General features: G+C 43.0%; 1 protein-coding gene across 4 annotated transcripts in view; it reads right to left on the bottom strand.

The window, feature by feature from the left end:
• The window catches only part of banp (BTG3 associated nuclear protein), a 97,588-nt gene that overhangs the window by 52,522 nt on the left and 23,893 nt on the right, over positions 1-21,173 (bottom strand). For all 4 annotated transcript variants that reach the window (XM_052465981.1, XM_035789715.1, XM_052465982.1 and 1 more), the window contains 4 exons: positions 9,395-9,556; positions 6,433-6,545; positions 4,220-4,291; positions 2,716-2,760 (listed from right to left, as the gene is read on the bottom strand). In XM_052465981.1, coding sequence (XP_052321941.1) covers positions 2,716-2,760; positions 4,220-4,291; positions 6,433-6,545; positions 9,395-9,556 — 392 coding nt within the window. The remainder of the gene's footprint in view (positions 1-2,715; positions 2,761-4,219; positions 4,292-6,432; positions 6,546-9,394; positions 9,557-21,173) is intronic.

Below are 21,173 nucleotides of genomic sequence, written 5' to 3'. Positions count from 1 at the left end.
CTTGTAAGATAAATGGTTTTAAAATGAAACATGTATGGAAAACAAGTGAATTAACACTCCTCAGCAGTCTCAAGCAAGCTAAAACCCACATGGTAGCAAAAACTAACAAGCAGAAATTGTTAACAAGTTAGAAATGATTTAAACACACTGCTGTAGGCTACTATTTACTAGTTAACAAAAAAGCATGCATGTCATATAAAATATATTCACCCCACCCAGTATTGTAATCAAAACTTACCAGAAAGCATGTAGTCCTTGGCTCAGACAGTGTAGTAGTGTGGGGTCAATAGCATCTCATTAGTGTGCAAGATCTTGAGAATCAGCTGTACATTTGATGGAAGAGTGCACTGCACATGTGATGGAAGGATGCACTGTGCATGCAGAGGGTTGCAATTCCTATGAATTGGGAAAGTTTAACCAAAATATGCCACAAAACCTAGAATTGCCTTATGTGTATCCCACAAAAAAGGTTCACTGTTATAAGCTAACTTTTTTATTTTGCAACCCAAGCTCTAACACACACTCTGCTCTTTAGAGGGACTTAGTGAAATGTTTGCACAGTATGGCAGGATCTAGGGTTAACGGCAGGAGTTGGTGTTATACATCAGGCTTACAGAGGAGTGTGTGGGTGTGTGTGTTGCGGTGTGTTGCGGTGTGTGGGTGGGAAAGGGGGATACCTAGTCAACTGCACAACTGAATGCACTCAACTGAAATGTGCCTTCTGCATTTAACCCAACCCCACTTAATCAGAGGTGTGGGGGGCTACCTTAATCGACATCCACGTCATCAGCGCCCAGGGAGCAGTTGTTGTTGGGGGTTAACTGCCTTGCTCAAGGGCAGAACGGCAGATTTTTCCACCTTGCCAGCACAGGGATTCGAACCAGCGACCTTTCGGTTACTGGCCCAACGCTCTTAACCGCTAGGCTACATGCCGTGGTGGTGGATGAGTGTGAGCGTGTGTGCGCATTTGATAGTCAAACCAATGAGGAACTAGCCCTATCCTGACAAGTGAGACGTACTGGCAGAAAGCCTAAGAGTTAATAACAGGTTATTGCTGAATAACATCGAAAACAGGGTTGTAAAACTACTGTAGAACTTGGGTTAAGGAGGCTTCAAAATCAGAACCAGAACAGAGTGGTAACCGGAGCCAAGATACAAAAGATAAACAGTCCGGAATGCTGCTGTGCCATCACGCCCACCGGACTCAATGACCGGTTCATCTGAGGATGTGTGTGTGTGTGTGTGTGTGTGTGTGTGTGTGTGTGTGTGTGTGTGTGTGTGTGTGTGTGTGTGTGTGTGTGTGTGTGTGTGTGTGTGTGTGTGTGTGTAAAGGGGTAAGGGACAAATACCTCATCTGTGGAAATGAGAACACATGTAAAAAACAATGCCGCTTGAAATGCAGATCTAATACAAACCAAAACCATGCCACACGCAAACACACACAGGTGTCATTACAGAGACTCACAATGAGGCCCTGTCTAGAACAGACAAATGGATCCAATAACTCTTGATCCAAGCTAGCCTGGTCCCAGATGTGTTAGTGCTTTTGCCTTCAAAGTCAACAAGGCTAGACTTCAACTTACACTCATTTGAGAGTCACTGAGTTCAAGGAGTTATGGAGATACTGAGAACAGCTGGAGTTGAATATCGGTTGATAACTGATAAACTACCATATTGTGGAAAGTACCATTGGCAGCCCCAGGGCCATTAACTCTAGTCTAGAGTTGGTATGGCTGTTGGAGTTCCTTACCCAACTCTCGCTCCTCTCCAAACACAGAGAGCACCTTGGAATAAGGGGTGAGCTAATTGGCTTAAATATAGCTTGGGTTTAATAAAAACAGTTCTCATAAGCTGAGAAAGACTTAACTTCACACAATCGGTCCTGTACACACACACACACACACACACACACACACACATACATACACACACACATACACACACACACACACACACACGAGAGAAAAACAGTCTAGGGAGCGAGAGACAGAGAGTGAGACACTTCCTCTACGGCCAGGCTTCTAGACGATCGCAATGAGATCATGAATATGAAATAATGGCTGGTCTGCACAGCGCCCATCTGTGATGTGTGATCTGTGATCATCACACAGCCCTTGTGCTTTGATCAGGAGTCTCTATTTGATCCCAGAGGAAAGAACAGAGAAACAGGAAGAACAGAAACAGGAAGAACAGGGCCCTCGGCACCAAACACACCATCCATTCCTCTACCCACAAAGAGAGAAGGGAGTGATGGACAGAGGGGAAAGACTGACAGGAAGTTGAGAAAGCATGTGAGACAGACAGCGAGAGAGGCTGGGTAAGTGAGAGAGAGAGGGAAGGAGAGAAAGTCATTTGAGAGAGAACGACATTTGAGAGAGAAAGAAAGACATTCGAGAGAGAGAAAGATCAGACAGGGATGGATAAATGCTGTAGCTCCTCTCTATATGTGTTTGAAGGATCCACAGGAAAGAGGAGGACCAGCACATGGAGGTAACCCAGAAGTAATGAAACATTTGTGGGAACTAAACTAAACCTCCATGGGTCATTTTGTTCTGTTAAGCACCAAACAGAACAAAACGACCTGAAACAGGGATGGGCAACATGGACTCTTCCAATAACAACCGCTAGTTCGTGTTTCATTGCAAATATTTTCTGTGAAGAAATTTGGGGGTAAAACCTGAGGGGAGAGTTACTGTCGGGAGTGAAGGGACTTACCTGTCCATCCTGCCCAACATGCACCTGGTGGATCTGAAGGTTCCCCTGAGCGAGAGAGAGATCAATCAGACAGCATCACAGTCACATGACATTAGCAACACCACATTAAAAACAAGCCCAAATAAGCCCCATTCATTCCCTCTGCGCTATTTTAATTTGTAATTGTATTTCATACATATCCAATGCCGTCTCAGCTGCCATATGGACAGGCAGCATAGTAATCTCTCCCAAATAGCCTAATTTCCTTCTCCAACATGCCAATGGCTTTGATGAGGAGTGCCCTGTTCCACACACTGAGTGGCAATTGGGAGAAGAGGGATTTTGTTGCTATGTAATGAACTCCCAAAACAAACAAGATCATTGATTGGAAAGGAGAGACAACAGCAAAAACATTTCTGTCATCCAATCACAAAGAGCAGAAAGGCTTTTGGAGCTTTTCTTCCTCCGTCTCTCTTGCTCTCTCCTTCTCGCTACTCCTTCTCGCTACTCCTTCTCGCTACTCCTTCTCGCTACCCCTTCTCGCTACTCCTTCTCGCTACTCCTTCTCGCTACTCCTTCTCGCTACTCCTTCTCGCTACCCCTTCTCGCTACTCCTTCTCGCTACCCCTTCTCGCTACCCCTTCTCGCTACCCCTTCTCGCTACTCCTTCTCGCTACTCCTTCTCGCTACCCCTTCTCGCTACCCCTTCTTGCTACTCCTTCTCGCTACCCCTTCTTGCTACTCCTTCTCGCTACCCCTTCTTGCTACTCCTTCTTGCTACTCCTTCTCGCTACCCCTTGCTTGTACAGGTTAAGAACCTCTAAGAATACCTGGTCAGTGTGTCAGCCCTATTTTCATGAGTGCCAGTGTTTATTTATTTGTTTGGTATGTTTTTGTTTAGGTATGCTTTTGTGCATGAGTGAGTATTCAAGTGTGTGTATGAGCGTATGTATGTGTCTACTCAAGAGTGTGTGTGTGTGTGTGTGTGTGTGTGTGTGTGTGTGTGTGTGTGTGTGTGTGTGTGTGTGTGTGTGTGTGTGTGTGTGTGTGTGTGTGTGTGTGTGTGTGTGTGTGTGTGTGTGTGTGTGTGTGTGTGCAGTGGCGCCTTGAAATAAATCTCCCCCCCCCACATATTATTTAAACAAAATGTTTAACTATGATGCTGAGGCAGAGAATTCTTTCTCAGACACTTGGTGTGGTTTTGGGTCAGATTCTCATAGAGTCAAGCCATTGTGTGCATGCAAGGCTGCCTGGTGAGAGAGACAGGCCATCTGGGTATTATGTGGAAACAAATAGTATAATGACCCATGCATAAGCAGGCAGTAGATATAAACAAGCACTCTTAACATTTAACATCTGCTTGCGGTGAACTCCTGCCTAATGACTTTAATACCTGCTACCATTACTGACTATTACCGTGCACTTCCGATTTACTGACTGGGATACCCGGATAGACAGACCGCATAGACAGACAAACGGATGGACTGACAGACAAACAGACAGAGGGACAAAAAGAAACACTTACCTCACTGTCTTGTGTGATCTGCACCTCTTCCCCCTGTGGCACCTGGGCAATGTGGAGATGTCCCTGAGGGATCTGATAATGGAGAGAGAGAACAAGATGAAAGAAATAAAGAAAAGAGAGAAAGAGAGCTCACAATATGAGGTGTGTACTATAATGTGCACTACTCTTCTGGCACCATTAACACATACAGTTAGTGAGTCCACTTTCCCCCCTCCACCATCAGACCCTAGTCTGAACCTCGCTGCTGTCAGGTTTTTAGCAGCACTCGTACATTTTAAGCTCGGCTGCACCAACTAATACTCTAGAACGGTGTTTACCAACTATCGTCCGACCTTGAGTACCCCCAACAGCACTCATTTTTGTTGTAGCCCTGTACAACACACCAGATTCAACTTGTCAACTAATCAAGCCCTTGATGAGTTGAATCAGGCAACAACAAAAATATGTGCTGTTGAGGGTACTCGAGGACTGGAGTCCAATACTACTTTAAATCTTTCAAAATGTACTTTGAACGTTTGCTCTAGAGTGCCAGATAGTCCTAAAACTGCAAACTCCACCTACTACATTTGTCCATTAAGCCAGACAAGCTCAATTAAAAACAGTTTGAGTATTTACATTAGTTCAAATAGTATTTGAACCCAGGTCTACTCCCTGATACCACTTCCTCTCCTCCCCCTTCCTCTTTAATAACACATGAGGGACTGATCATCTTTGAATAAATGCAGAGTAGGAGTTTATCAAGAAGATCAATCGAAAAGTCTGACAATTGTGTAATGTTGCATTTTGATTCAAAACTAAAATGGACTTTTCATTTGAAACACAAATAATGATTGTTACCTTTTTTATTTTTTGGTCCACAAGAGTGGAATTCCAGCCTTATCCTGTCTTTTTATGCATTACTACACTCGCCATTTTTGAGAAACCGGTTCCAGACTTTTGAGAAAGCGTTGTATGTACAGGTCACTGACATGATAGAGATTATAATGTTAACAGCACTTTCCGCAACGCTCTCTGCCTCTATACCGCAGTATAAACATTTACGATAGATTCAACCTGCTAGCCTGGTTTCAGATCTGTTTGTGCTCTTGCCAACTATTTTGCTGTCATTGTCAAGCCAAACAGTCTGACTGGCCTCACAGCAATCTTCAAATAGCTTATTCACATAATTTTGGCATGATAGCACAAACAGACTGGCATTCAGGCTATCAAGCAGCTGCTTCCCTCAGTAACACAGTCCAGCCCGGTGGAAGTGGTGAGATTATAGTATTTGATCCTTAATTGGGGCGGCAGGGTAGCCTAGTGGTTAGAGCGTTGGACTAGTAACCGAAAGGTTGCAAGTTCAAATCCCCGAGCTGACAAGGTACAAATCTGTCGTTCTGCCCCTGAACAGGCAGTTAACCTAGGCTGTCATTGAAAATAAGAATTTGTTCTTAACTGACTTGCCTAGTAAGATAAAAGGTCAAATTTTTTAAAAATTAGTTGGGCTTCAACACATTTGAATGGGATACATAAGATTTACTTGTAGGTTCTTTCCCTCATTAACACTGAAAAGGTCAAAGAACATTTCTTGATACTAAGTAATATGTGTGGACATTGGAATAGAGCCACAGTGTGACTCAATGAAGGTGCACAGGGAACAGAAAGTGATCAGACACAGGTTACTTCCTGTTGGCCCACCCACCCATAGTGATGTGGTGGGCCTGAGTGTGACCTCTGGCGCCTACAGCTGTATAAGGTTGTTCAATCGAATCCCTGAGCATGATGGAACTCTGCTTCATTGACACACTGTCTTCCTGTGGAGTGGTGGACAGTCTCAGTATAGTAGGGTGAGGTGATCTACCCACACAACACAGATAAGAGACTCACTCTGGGACTCTCAGATGACTAAGAAACTGGAGGAGGGTTGTGTGTGTGTGTGGAGAGGAGAGAGTGATAGAACGAGAACAAGACAGAGAGAATCGAGACAGAAGGCAGAGAGATAGGGACTGCAAAAAAGGAGAGGGACAAAAGAGGATAAGAGAAAGGAGTGACAGATAGACATGAAAGAGAGGGGTCACGAGGGGAGAAAAAGAGAATAAGACCTGAGAGAGAAATAGGTCTGGTTAGAGACAGAGGAAAGTGAAAGAGGATGAGAGAGATTAACAGAGAAATCAGGCAGTAGAGCAGGAAGGAGAGAGGAGAAACAGATAGAGGGTGGAGACAGTCACACTCACCACTTGCACTTGTCCGTCCTCTCCTATGCGATGGATCTGGACCTGCTGGACAGCCTGGTTGGCCAGGGTGTAGTGTAGAGTCTGCTGGGTTGCCTCCACCACAGCGCCACCCTCTAGGGAGGAGGGGCATGAGCACAGGGCAGATGAGTTAACAACAGTAAGGTGTGGTAGAAGTTGCCCAGCTTAGTCACAGATCTAGGATCAGAAAATTGATAAGACTCCACCAGATCCATTAGTTGGAGGGAGGAGGGGGGTTAGCACACACCTGGAGGATGAAAGAAGAGCCCCTTTCACCTCTGAAGGAACACTTGGCAACGGGCCATGGCCTGGTTTCACAATAGCGAAGGAACTTAGGCTTGCGAGTGTTTTAACAATGTATCTTTCTTGCAATGGCCGAAGATGTAACATGTTTTTTCCAAAACACCACGCTGAAAGAAGGTTTGCTAAGTGCCTTGTTGAGTCATGTGTTGATAATGATAGGTTCCAAAGAAAAGGCAGTGCTGCTCTCCGATCACCGCATCAGAATTATTCCACAATACTGATGACGGATCAGCTCCTAGAGAGATATTAGCACTTATGGCAGCAAATATTGAGGCAGCTTATTCTAATGCTTACCCAATAATATTGCACTATATCAAGATATGGCACACCTGTTAGCTACACGTCATCAAATATATTGAGGCAACAAAATACAGACAGTAGCCAAATAAAACTAAATTGAATGGACATGAAATTGATATCAATATAATTGAAATATATAGGCTCATGTAGCCTATACTTTTGGTAGGCTATTTATCTTTTAATGCAGTATTCTTGGTTTTCTAGCATCTTTTTATCATTCACTTGTTTGTAACAACTGCAAAGACATTGGTAACTTAGTATTTCTAATCAACTTCGTTTTGAAGTTATCGGCAGTCACAGAGAGACAGATAAACATCTTAATTCTGTTTAGTAGAGATCTGCGGAAAATGCATCTAAACTTAACTGCTCAAAAAGTGGTCTAAGGCAGTTGATGATTAACAAGCGTTCAATTGCAACTTTAGTGACAATGGTTTTGGGAAACGATGCACCTACGAAGGTTCTAACGATGAACTGAGCACAGGCCATCTGCTGGGTGATGCGGTGTGTTTACACTGTATCAAGCATGTCTAAATAACACAAGGACTCTCAAGCTAGTAATCCAAAACACACACACGCACACACATATGAATGAGCCGTCAAACGTAAACCCCCTGACTCAGTCTAAACACCCACAACTCAGTCTAAATCACACACCATAACGTCCCCCATCGGCCCACCACAGCTTCATCTATTATCTCACTGTGTGTGTGTTTACACTGGTGCATGCGTGTGTGCCTGCTCGCTATGAGAATGTTTTTTTTTGTTGCTAGATTGATGGAGGCCTACATTTAGGAAATCACACCACACTGAGAAGTGACAAAGTAGGCCTAAAGAATTCACACAAAATAATTATATCATGATAGACAAAACATGTAGCACAGATATCTGCTTGGTGCAGCTCATATCATAGACATGTGTTGTGTTTCCTGCCAGTGAGAGTTCTTTCTCCCATCCTACAGCATAAACATGTCCCAAATGACACCCTTTACCTTGGGGCGGTAGGGTAGCCTAGTGGTTAGAGCGTTGGACTAGTAACCGGAAGGTTGCAAGTTCAAACCACCGAGCTTGACAAGGTACAAATCCGTCGTTCTGCCCCTGAACAGGCAATTAACCCACTGTTCCTAGGCCGTCATTGAAAATAAGAATTTGTTCTTAACTAACTTGCCTAGTTAAATAAAGGTTAAAAAAATAAATATATAGGTAACTGCCAAAATAATGGACACGCATAAATGAGGGATACAAAGTATATTGAAAGCAGGTGCTTCCACACGGAGTTCCTGAGTTAAGCAATTAACATCTCATCATGCTTAGGGTCATATATAAAAATGCATGGTAGCCAAAATAATGGCCACAAATAATGACCATGCATGACTTTGCCCCCATAGGATGACAATGCCCACATCCACATGGCACGAGTGTTCACTGAAATGAAAACGATGTAAACCATATGCCATGGTTGTCTCCGTCACCAGATCTCAACACAGTTGAACAGTTATGGGAGATTCTGGAGTGGTGCCTGAGACAGTGTTTTCCACCACCATCAACAAAACACCAAATAATGGATTTTTTTGTGGAACAATGGTGTCGCATCCCCCCAATAGAGTTCCAGACACTTGTAGAATCTATGCCAAGGTGCATTGAAGATGTTCTGGTTCACGGTGGCCCAATGCTCTATTGAGACACTTTATGTTGGGAGTTTCCTTTATTATGTCAGTTACCTATAGTGCACTGCATTTGACCAGAGAGAGCCATGGGCCCTGGTCAAAAGTAGTGCACCATATAGGGAATAGGTTGCCATTTGGGACACAGTCCAAGTATTGCAGTATATAAATCCTCCACAGCCCAATCATTGGTAGTGAGGCGAGAGCCAGGTAGCTCGTAGAGACGGTACTTTGTGTTAGCTCTCTCCCCATTCATTAATAAATAACTGTTTAAAAACAGTCCCAGCCACCTCTTTCCAACCTATTAGTTTAATTCCAAAGCAGTTTTATTAAGAGGAGTATGAGAGAACTTGCTCTGGAGTGTGTGTTTACTTTATAGTGGTATGTGTGCTCTGGTGGGGTGTGTGTGGCCTGGGAGGAGAGCGGGCTATGATTCTACAATGTACACACAGTGGGCTCACAGGATATTTGGGTTTCCCTTGTTGTCCCACTCTCTCCGGTCAGGGTTGAGAGGTGATGGATCTCAGCGAGGGGAGGACAGGAGGCGTTGTTGTGTTGTGGAGATTATAACCATCTGCTACACTCTGCATTACTCACTGGATTCATTACATACAAATAAGTGAAAAGATGTGTGCGTGTGAGACACACACACACACACACTTGCTATTTCCAGAAATTACCTGAGCTTCCCGGTGCGTTGGCACTACGTCTGGAGAAGCTCTTGACCGCCAGACTCTGGCCGCGCTGCTTACGTCTCCATGCAGTGCGACACTTGGAGTCGATGCTCTGCTTGATACGGTACCAATCTGACTCAGTGATGCCAAACTTATAGAACAGGTGACCTGAGGAAACCAATGAGAGGGCACATGAGTTCAGGGTCATGTAATATAACAATCTTAAGAACCATTGAAATCTTAAACTTAAGCTAAATCACCATGACACGGTATAATAAGTCACATTCCTTGCTTAGGATGGACAGCAGTTCATAACAAGTCTGTGTGTATAGTTTGAACAGTGCAAACTTGTCCCACTATCAATGCAACTCTGCCGGAGCTGTCAAAATGTCAGAAGCACATTAACTCTAGATTTTGAATTTTAAGCCCACTTTAGTTTAAAAAATATATATATGTTAAAGTGCTAAAATATTTTATTTGACTTTTACTTCTATAGCACAGAGAAACAGAATGAATAATACATTCATAAAATGGCAAAAAAAGACAGTAAAAAAAGAAATCATAAGAAACAGGGGTCTGTTCTATATCTAGGATATTTTTAAAAGCTCAGGAAATACTGTATATACATACATATAGTCACACACACAGACACACACACGCTTGAAGTCAGAAGTTAACATACACTTAGGTTGGAGTCATTAAAACTCATTTTTCAACCACTCCACAAATTTCTTGTTAACAAACTATAGTTTGCAACCCTCCCCCCTTTTCCTCCAAACATAACAATGGTCATTATGGCTAAACAGTTCTATTTTTTGTTTCATCTGACCAGAGGACATTTCTCCAAAAAGTACGATCTTTGTACCCATGTGCAGTTGCAAACCATAGTCTGGCTTTTTTATGGCGGTTTTGGAGCAGTGGCTTCTTCCTTGCTGAGCGGCCTTTTAGGTTATGTCGATATAGGACTCGTTTTACTGTGGATATAAATAATTTTGTACCGGATTCCTCCAGCATCTTCACAAGGTCCTTTGCTATTGTTCAGGGATTGATTTGCACGTTTCACACCACAGTACGTTCATCTTTAGGAGACAGAATGTGTCTCCTTCCTGAGCGGTATGACGGCTGCGTGGTCCCATGGTGTTTATACTTGTGTACTATTGTTTGTACAGACGAACGTGGTACCTTCAGGCATTTGGGAATTGCTCCCAAGGATGAACCAAACTTGTGGAGGTGTACAATGTTTTTTCTGAGGTCTTGGCTGATTTCTTTCGATTTTCCCATGATGTCAAGCAAAGAGGCACTGAGTTTGAAGGTAGGCCTTGAAATACATCTCCAATTGACTCAAATGATGTCAATTAGCCTATCAGAAGCTCCTAAAGCCATGACATCATTTTCTGGAATTTTCCAAGCTGTTGAAAGGCACAGTCAACTTAGTGTATGTAAACTTCTAACCCACGGGAATTGTGATACAGTGAATTATAAGAGAAATAATCTGTCTGTAAACAATTGTTGGAAAAATTACTTGTGCAAAGTAGAGGTCCTAACTTCCCAAAACTATAGTTGTTAACAAGAAATTTGTGGAGTGGTTTAAAAATTAGTTGTAATGACTCCAACCTTAGTGTATGTAAACTTCCGACTTAAACTGTTAAAAATTTTGGGGTCAGAGAAATTTCCCCACACACACACACTTCAAATGCAATGCACGGCGTTTCATGGATCTGAAGGTATAAACTCCGCCTACCCGGCAGAACCGGAGAGCAAATCAAGTGCACCTATAGGCCTACCGCTGGCCAATCAGATAGCTCAGATCAGTGTCTGCAGCTTCCACCAGCCCACAGCGAAGTTGATAGACATCTCTATTGTGTGAGATTTCAAAACATACCTAGAGCAAGACTATCAACCAATTCAGCAAATGGCTGCTGTATTTATGAGTGAGTTCATGATTAAGATTGTATTCAGCACTGTCAACACTTTATTCAACACTTACAAGCCATAAAACGCCCTCTCCTTATCCACTCACTCCACAAAGTGTATCGATAGACTTGCTTGGTTAAGTACAATGAAATGCCTTTCTTGCAAGCTCTAAACCCAAGAGTGCAGTAATCAATAACAATGTAATACTAGAAATAACAAAGAAAAAGTTAGTAAGCATACTATACACAAGGTCAGTCAGATCCAGCAGCATATTTACAATGTGCAGGGATACTGGAGTGATAGAGGTGGATATGTATAGGGGGTAAGGTGACTAGGCATCAGGATATATGATAAATGGAGCTGCAGCAGTGTATATGATGATTGTATGTAAGTGGGTTGGCTGTGCGTGTGTGTAAAATCATATGTGCATATTATGTATGTGTGAGCAAATGATGAATTGAGTGTCAGTGAGTGTGTAGGGCCCTGTGAGAGTGCAAAGAGAGTCAAGTCAGATGTGTCTTTCTAACAACGAGGAGTATTTCCCGTTCTCTGGTCACATGTATAACATGACTTGGTGCAGCGGTTCTTATTCTCAAAATTATTATTATTTTTAAATGCAAATGACTTCAATTTATGCCTCAAGTAATGCAATAAACGATCGATGACCAGTGTGATCATATACCTCACGTTTTAAAATATAATCTGCCAATTTCTGTCTGCAGTATCCAAACAGTTTGAACTACACACTAATATGAACCTCTGTGGAAAGGTGAGACTCTCACAAACACGTACATGTCGGTTGTTTAGCAATAGGATATAATATATAGTTTTTTAAAAAATCATTTAAAAATCGTCTAAAAAGAACAACATTGGCAGGGCTATTTAAGAATAGCCAATATTGAGCCTATAGCCAACTACACAAACCTCATTGCTACAGGCCCGTTTTTAAGAGGTTAATGTTACATAGGCTTAAGTTTTTTAAGTAATGTTTTAAAAACAAATCTTAGTGATAGATCTCGGCCTTCATTTTGACTCAGAAAATAATCTTGGCTCAGAAAAGGTTTGTGACCAATCCACTAAAGCATGAGGAAACCGGTACACACACACACACAGGTCAAACATACACACCTGAATTACATAGACACACAAAACAAGACACCTGCATCACACAAGGCAAGTAGACACACACACACAGCACCTGCGGTCAGCAGACAGTAATAGATGTGGGGTGACAGAGTCCATTTCCTGTGCACCCCCCCCCCCCAACACACACACACACACACACACTCCCAATAAAAACTCCTTCAGCCACGTCCACCCTCCCTCCTGACCGCTGACTCCCTTCCCCTCCACTGGATTCCCTCCCGTCTCCACTCCATCCCCTCCCTCCTGACCGCTGACTCCCTTCCCCTCCACTAGATTCCCTCCCGTCTCCACTCCATCCCCTCCCTCCTGACCGCTGACTCCCTTCCCCTCCACTGGATTCCCTCCCGTCTCCACTCCATCCCCTCCCTCCTGACCGCTGACTCCCTTCCCCTCCACTGGATTCCCTCCCGTCTCCACTCCATCCCCTCCCTCCTGACCGCTGACTCCCTTCCCCTCCACTGGATTCCCTTCCGTCTCCACTCCATCCCCTCCCTCCTGACCGCTGACTCCCTTCCCCTCCACTGGATTCCCTTCCGTCTCCACTCCATCCCCTCCCTCCTGACCGCTGACTCCCTTCCCCTCCACTGGATTCCCTTCCGACTCCACTCCATCCCCTCCCTCCCTTCCGCTGTCTCCGCTGGCTCCCCTCCGTTGGCTCTGCTGTCTGCCCTCCCTTTCCCTGGCTCCCCTCCGATCTGCTGGGAACCTAAGGGCTAAAGGGTGAAGTGATTGAACCCTGCCTATGAAACATCTATGGGGATAGATGCTCAATGGCAGGGGTTGAGAAGGTCAGTTGGTCAATAGAAGGGAATTTGATGCAGTTAGTTGGTTTCTGTCAGTTGGTTGGTTTTCTGTCAGTTGGTTAACCCATAGAGTCAATGTCCACGCCCCTGTAGATATCTTATTAGCAAAATAAAAAAATCCCCATAAAAATCTGTCAGTTTAAGCTAGAGAAAACTTTTTTTTGCATTGGATGCGTGTCAACCCATCTCCTCCGTCGATGTGGCACTTCCACATCTGCGGTGAAAGGTGACAGAGCGGTGTTTGTCAGACCATGAGATATCCCGAAAATCGTTCTCAAAAGAATTGTCTAACATCTGAACGGTTTGGCCTACAAAACTATTATGACCCCTCTATGTAAAGAAAGACTCCCACAAACACGATGGTGTTCTCAGTTTTGTTTTTAGACCACCACAAGTGTCTTGGGACTCGTCTGACGGAAGATCCGATCTGCTAACTTCTGTACGTAGCGTTCAAACAATTTGAACTAAACACTAATATGACTCCTCTGTGGAAAGGTGAGACTCTCATGAACACATTTAGCTCCAGGACGACCAATAGGCCTCACAAGACTCGTCTGAAGGTCCCCCGATACCAGTTTTTTTTTAATTCTGGAAGTATATATGGAGACCATTTAGTACTAAGAATAAGGGATTGCAGTGCATTCGGAAAGTATTCAGACCCCTTGACTTTTTCCACATTATGTTACGTTATAGCCTTATTCTAAAACAGATTTTTTTTAAATCCTCATCAATCTACCCACAATAATACCCCATAATGACAAGGCAAAAACTGTTTTTTAGAAATTTTTGCAAATTTATTTAAAAAAATAACTAAAAAACTCAAATATAACATTTACACAAGTATTTAGACCCTTTACTCAGTACTTTGCACCTTTGGCAGTGATTACAGCATCAAGTCTTCTTGGGTATGATGCTACAAACATGGCAAACCTGTATTTGGGGAGATTCTCCCATTCTTCTCTGCAGATCCTCTCAAGCTCTGTCAGGTTGATTGGGAGCGTCGCTGCACAAATATTTTCAGGTCTCTCCAAAGATGTTTGATATGGTTCAATCCAGGCTCTGGCTGGGTCACTCAAGGACATTCAGAGACTTGTCCCAAAGCCACTCCTGCGTTGTCTTGGCTGTATGCTTAGGGACGTTGTCCAGTTGGAAAGTGAACCTTAGGACCTCAGACTGTCTCCCAGTCACTCCCGCTGAAAAACATCCCCACAGCATGATGCTGCCATCAACATGTTTCACCATAGGGATGGTGCCAGGTTTCCTCCAGACATGACGCTTGGCAATCTTGTTTCTCATGGTCTGAAAGTCCTTTAGGTGCCTTTTGGCAAACTCCAATCGGGCTGTCATATACCTTTTACTGAGGAGTGGCTTCCGTCTGGCCACTCTACCACAAAGGCCTGATTTGTGGAGTGCTGCAGAGGTGGTATAAACTTTCAGAAGGACAACCTTCTCCACAGAGGAGCTCTGTCAGAGTGACCATCAGGTTCTTGGTCACCTCCCTGACCAAGGCCCTTCCAAGGTTGCACAGTTTGGCCAGGCTGCACACATTTTTTGGTACCCTTCCCCAGATTTGTGCCTCAACACAATCATGTCTTGGAGCTCTAAGGACAATTCCTTCAAACTCATTGCTTGGTTTTTGCTCTGAAATGCACTGTCAACTGTGGGACCTTACATTGACAGGTGTGTGCCTTTCCAAATCATGTCCAATTAATTTAATTTTGGACGATCAATCAAAACAGGATGCACTTGAGCTCAACTTTGAGTCTCATAGCAAAGGGTCTGAATACTTATGTAAATAAGGTATTTATTTTTTTTATTTTTAACAAATTTGCAAAAAAAGTCTAGAAACCTGTTTTCACTGTCATTATGGGGTGTATAGATTGATAAGGAAAATAGTATGTAGTCAATTTTACAATAAGGCTGTTATGTAACAACATGTGGAAAAGGGGAAGGGGTCTGAAAACTTTTTAAATGCACTGTAAATACATGTCAAATAGGCATATACACACACAGTACCAGTCAAAAGTTTGGACACTACTCATTCAAGGGTTTTTCTTGATGTTGACTATTTTCTACATTGTAGAATAATAGTGAAGACATCAACACTAGGATGTTAACACATATGGAATCATGCAGTAACCAAAAAAAAGTGTTTAACAAATCAAAATACACTTTATATTTGAGATTCTTCAGAGTAGCCAGCCTTTGCCTTGATGACAGATTTGCACACTCATAGCATTCTCTCAACCAGCTTCATGAGCTAATCACCTGGAATGCATTTCAATTAACAGGCGTGCCTTGTTAAAAGTTAAATAGTGCAATCTTTTATTTCCTTCTTAATGCATTTGAGCCAATCAGATGTGTTGTGTCAAGGTAGGGTGGTATACAGAATATATCCCTATTTGGTAAAATACCAAGTCTATATTATGGCAAGAACAGTTCAAATAAGCAAAGAGAAACAACAGTCCATCATTACTTTAACACACGAAGGTCAGTCAATACGGAAAATTAAGTGAGGTCGTAAAAACCATCCAGCGCTATGATGAAACTAGCGCTCATGAGGACTGCCACAGGAAAGGAAGACCCAGAGTTACCTCTGCTGCAAAGAATAAGTTCATTAGAGTTAACTGCACCTCAGATTGCAGCCCAAATAACTGCTTCACAGAGTTCCAGTGACAGACACAACATCAACTGTTCAGAGGAGACTGCGTGATTCAGGCATTCATGGTCGAATTGCTGCAAAGAAACTACTACACCAATAAGAAGAGACTTGCTTGGGCCAAGAAACCTGTAGACCCGTTTTAAGGTCTTGCTCACATCGGCTACCAAGGGCGTTATCACACAGTCGTCTAGAACAGCTGGTGCTCTCATGCATGCTTCAGCATTGCATGCCTCGAATCGAGCATAAAAAGCATTTAGCTCGTCTGGTAAGTTTGTGTCACTGGGCAGCACGCGGCTGGGTTTTCCTTTGGAGTCTGTAATAGTTTTCAAGCCCTGCTTACATCCAACGAGCGTCAGAGCCGATGTAGTATTGACGCTTTGCCAGTTTGATGGTTCGTCTGAGGGTGTAGCGTGATTTCTTATAAGGGTCCGGATTTATGTCTCACTACTTAAAAGTGGGAGGTCTAGTCTTTAGCACGATGCGGATGTTGCCTATAATCCATAGCTTCTGGTTGGGATATGTACGTACGGTCACTGTGGGAACTGTCAATGCACTTATTGAGGAAGCCGATGACTGAGGTGGTATACTCATCAATGCCATTGGATGAAACCCGGAACATATTCCAATCTGTGCTAGAAAAAAATTCCTGTAGCGTAGCATCCATGTTATCCGACTACTTCCGTATTGAGCGAGTCACTGGTACTTCCTGCTTTAGTTTTTGCTTGAAAGCAGGAATCAGGAGGATATAATTATGGTCAGATATGCCAAATGGGAGGATGAGGGAGAACTTTGTATGCATCTGTGTGTGTGGAGTAAAAGTGGTCCAGAGTTTTTTTCCCTCTGGTTGCACGTGACCTGCTGGTAGAAATTTGGTAAGACGGATTTAAGTTTGCCTGCATTAAAGTCCCCTGGCCACTAGGAACACCCCTTCTGGATGAGCATTTTCTTGTTTGCTTATGGCCTTATACAGCTCGTTGAATGCTGTCTTAGTGGCAGCATCAGTTTGTGGTGCTAAATAGACGGCTACAAATAATATAGATGAGAACTCCCTTGGTAGATAGTGTGGTCTACAGCTTATCATAAGGTACCTCAGGCAAGCAATACCTTGAGACTTCTTTAAAAGTAGACATCGCACACCAGCTGTTATTGAGAAATAGACACACATCCCCGCCCCTCGTCTTACTCGACGTAGCTTGTCCTGCCGATGTATGGAAAATACCGCCAGCACTATAGTATCCGTGTCGTCGTTCAGTCACGACTCAGTGAAACATAAGATATTACAGTTTTTAATGTCCCGTTGGTATGATAATCTTGATCGTAGATCATCCATTTTATTTTCCAATAATTGCATGTTGGCCAATAGAACAGATGTTAGTGGTGGTTCACTCACTCGCATATGACTTCCGCCCCTTTTTCTCAGTCTTTTCTTCACGAGAATGACAGAGATTTGGGCCCGTTCTGAAAAAGCAGTATATCCTTCTCATTGGACTCGTTAAAGAAAAAAATCTTTGTCCAGTTCGAGGTTGGTGATCGCTGTTCTGATGTACATAAGTTATTTTTGGTCATAAGAGAGACGGTAGCAACAACATTATGTACAAAATAAGTTTAAAAAAGAAGTTAAACACAAAAAAGAAAAGAAAAATAGCATAGCTGGATAAGAGCTTGTTAAACAGCAGCCATCCCCTCCGGCGCCATTATTAAGCTGGTTGAGAACATGGCAAGTGTGCAAAGCTGTCTACTTTGAAGAATCTCAAATATAATATAAATATATAAAATATATTTTGATTTGTTTAACACTTTTTTGGTTACTACATTATTCCGTATGTGTTATTTCATAGTTTTGATGTCTTCACTTTTATTCTACAATGACAAAATAATAAAAATAAAGCAAAACACTTGAATGAGTAGGTGTGTCCAAACTTTTGTCTGGTAGATATATACACATACATGCATGCATATACACACATTTATACACTACCGTTCAAAAGTTTGGGGTCACTTCGAAATGTCCTTGTTTTCAATGAAAACATACATGAAATGAGTTGTAAAATGAATAGGAAACATAATCATAAAATACTTTTTAATTTTTAAATAATAATTGTCCTTCAAAATTAGCTTTCGTCAAAGAATCCTCCATTTGCAGCTATTGCAGCCTTGAAGACCTTTGGCATTGTAGTCAATTTGTTGAGGTAATCTGAGGAGACTTCACCCCATGCTTCCTGAAGCTCCTCCCACAAGTTGGATAGGGAGGTGTTCCCACAATAGCTCAATAGAGTTGAGATTTGGTGACTGTGCTGGCCACACCATTATAGACAGAATACCAGCTGACTGCTTCTTCCCTAAATAGTTATTGCATAGTTTGGAGCTGTGCTTTTGATCACTGTCCTGTTCTAGGAGGAAATAGGCTCCAATTAAGCACCGTCCACAGAGTATGGCATGGCATTGAAAAATGGAGTGATAGCCTTCCTTCTTCAAGATCCCTTTTACCCTGTACAAATCTCCCACTCTACAACCACCAAAGCACCCCCAGACCACCACATTGCTTGACAGATGGCATCAAGCACTCCTCCAGCAAATGTAATTCTTTTCTGCGTCTCACAAATGTTTTTCTTTGTGATCCAAACACATCAAACTTTAGTCTGTCCAATACACTTTTTTCCAATCTTCCTCTGTCCAGTATCTGTGTTATTTTGCTCATCTTAATCTTTAATTTGTATTGGCCAGTCTGAGATATGGCCTTTTCTTTGCAACTCTGCCTAGAAGGCCAGCATCCCGGAGTCGCCTCTTCACTGTTGACCTTGAGATTGGTGTTTTGCGGTTACTATTTAATGAAGCTGCCAATTGAGGACTTGTGAGGCATCTGTTTCTCAAACTAGACACTCTAATATACTTGTTCTCTCGCTGTTCTTTGAAGAGAGTAGTACACAGCGTTGTACGAGATCTTCAGTTTCTTGGCAATTTCTCACATGGAATAGCCTTAATTTCTCAGAACAAGAATAGACTGACGAGTTTCAGAAGAAAGTCTTTGTTTCTGGCCATTTCGAGCCTGTAATCGAACCCACAGATGCTGATGCTCCAGATACTCAACTAGTCTAAAGGACAGTTTTATTCCTTCTTTAAAATCAGCACAACAGTTTCCAGAGGTGCTAACATTATTGCAAAAGAGTTTTCTAATGATCAATTAGCCTTTTAAAATTATAAACTTGGATTAGCTAACACAACGTGCCATTGGAACACAGGAGTGATGGTTACTGATAATGTGCCTCTGTTAGCCTATGTAGATATTCCATTAACAATCAGCCGATAAGACAGCTATCTGAATAGACCTATCGGACAATTTATTTTTTACATTTTTTACATTTTTATTGGGCCTCTATAACTATATCTACTGCTTTTTTGTGTGTGTGTGAATTGGATTCATCCCCTCTACCACACAGAACCCCACTAATCCTACCGACGGAAACATACGAGGTGGCTAATAACAGACCTCCATCCTATGCTAGCTTGCTACCGATGGCCCGGCTAGCTGTCTAAATCGCTGTGACCCCAACCAACCTCACTACTCACTGGACCCTTTTGATCACTCGACTAAGCATGCCTCTCCTTAATGTCAATATGCCTTGTCCATTGCTGTTCTGGTTAGTGTTATTGGCTTATTTCACTGTAGAGCTTCTAGTCCTGCTCACTATACCTTATCCAACCTATTAGTTCCACCACCCACATATGCGATGACATCTCCTGGTTTCAATGATGTTTCTAGAGACAATATCTCTCTCATCATCACTCAATACCTAGGTTTACCTCCACTGTATTCACATCCTACCATACCTTTGTCTGTACATTATACCTTGATGCTATTTTATCGCCCCCAGAAACCTCCTTTTACTCTCTGTTCCAGACGTTCTAGACGACCAATTCTTATTGCTTTTAGCCGTACCCTTATCCTACTCCTCCTCTGTTCCTCGGGTGATGTAGTGGTGAATCCAGGCCCTGCAGTGCCTAGCTCCACTCCTATTCCCCAGGTGCTCTCTTTTGATGACTTCTGTAACCGTAATAGCCTTGGTTTCATGCATGTTAACATTAGAAGCCTCCTCCCTAAATTTGTTCTATTCACTGCTTTAGCACACTCTGCCAATCCGGATGTTCTAAATCCTGGCTGAATCCTGGCTTAGGAAGACCACCAAAAATTCTGAAATTTTCATCCCAAACTACAACATTTTCAGACAAGATAGAACTTCCAAAGGGGGCGGTGTTGCAATCCACTGCAAAGATAGCCTGCAGAGTTCTGTCCTACTATCCAGGTCTGTACCCAAACAATTTGAAATTCTACTTTTAAAAATCCACCTCTCTAAAAACAAGTCTCTCACTGTTGCCACCTGCTATAGACCACCCTCTGCCCCCAGCTGTGCTCTGGACACCATAAGTGAATTGATTGCCCCCCATCTATCTTCAGAGCTCGTGCTGCTAGGCGACCTAAACTGGAACATGCTTAACACCCCAGCCATCCTACAATCTAAGCTTGATGCCCTCAATCTCACACAAATTATCAATGAACCTACCAGGTACCTCCCCAAAGCCTTAAACACGGGCACCCTCATAGATATCATCCTAACCAACTTGCCCTCTAAATACACATCTGCTGTCTTCAACAAAGATCTCAGCGATCACTGCCTCATTGCCTGCATCCGTAATGGGTCAGTGGTCAAACACCCTCCACTCATCACTGTCAAACGCTCCCTGAAACAATTCAGCGAGCAGGCCTTTCTAATCGACCTGGCCGGGGTATCCTGGAAGGATATTGATCTCATCCCATCAGTAGAGGATGCCTGGATATTTTTTTTAAATGCCTTACTAACCATCTTAAATAAGCATGCCCCACTCAAGAAATTCAGAACCAGGAACAGATATAGCCCTTGGTTCTCCCCAGACCTGACTGCCCTTAACCAACACAAAAACATCCTGTGGCGTTCTGCATTAGCATCGAACAGCCCCCGTGATATGCAGCTGTTCAGGGAAGCTAGAAACCATTATACACAGGCAGTTAGAAAAGCCAAGGCTAGCTTTTTCAAGCAGAAATTTGCTTCCTGCAACACTAACTCTCCTCCCAGCCGCCCACGGCACTGAAGATAGGAAACACTGTCACCACTGATAAATCCACCATAATTGAGCATTTCAATAAGTATTTTTCTACGGCTGGCCATGCTTTCCACCTGGCTACTCCTACCCCAGTCAACAGCACTGCATCCCCCACTCGCCCAAG

This window comes from Oncorhynchus keta, chromosome 17, assembly GCF_023373465.1.
Source record: "Oncorhynchus keta strain PuntledgeMale-10-30-2019 chromosome 17, Oket_V2, whole genome shotgun sequence".
Taxonomy (NCBI): Eukaryota; Metazoa; Chordata; class Actinopteri; order Salmoniformes; family Salmonidae; genus Oncorhynchus; species Oncorhynchus keta.
The sequence above is the reverse complement of the archived record's forward strand: the minus strand, read 5'-3'. Positions and strand labels throughout refer to the sequence as shown.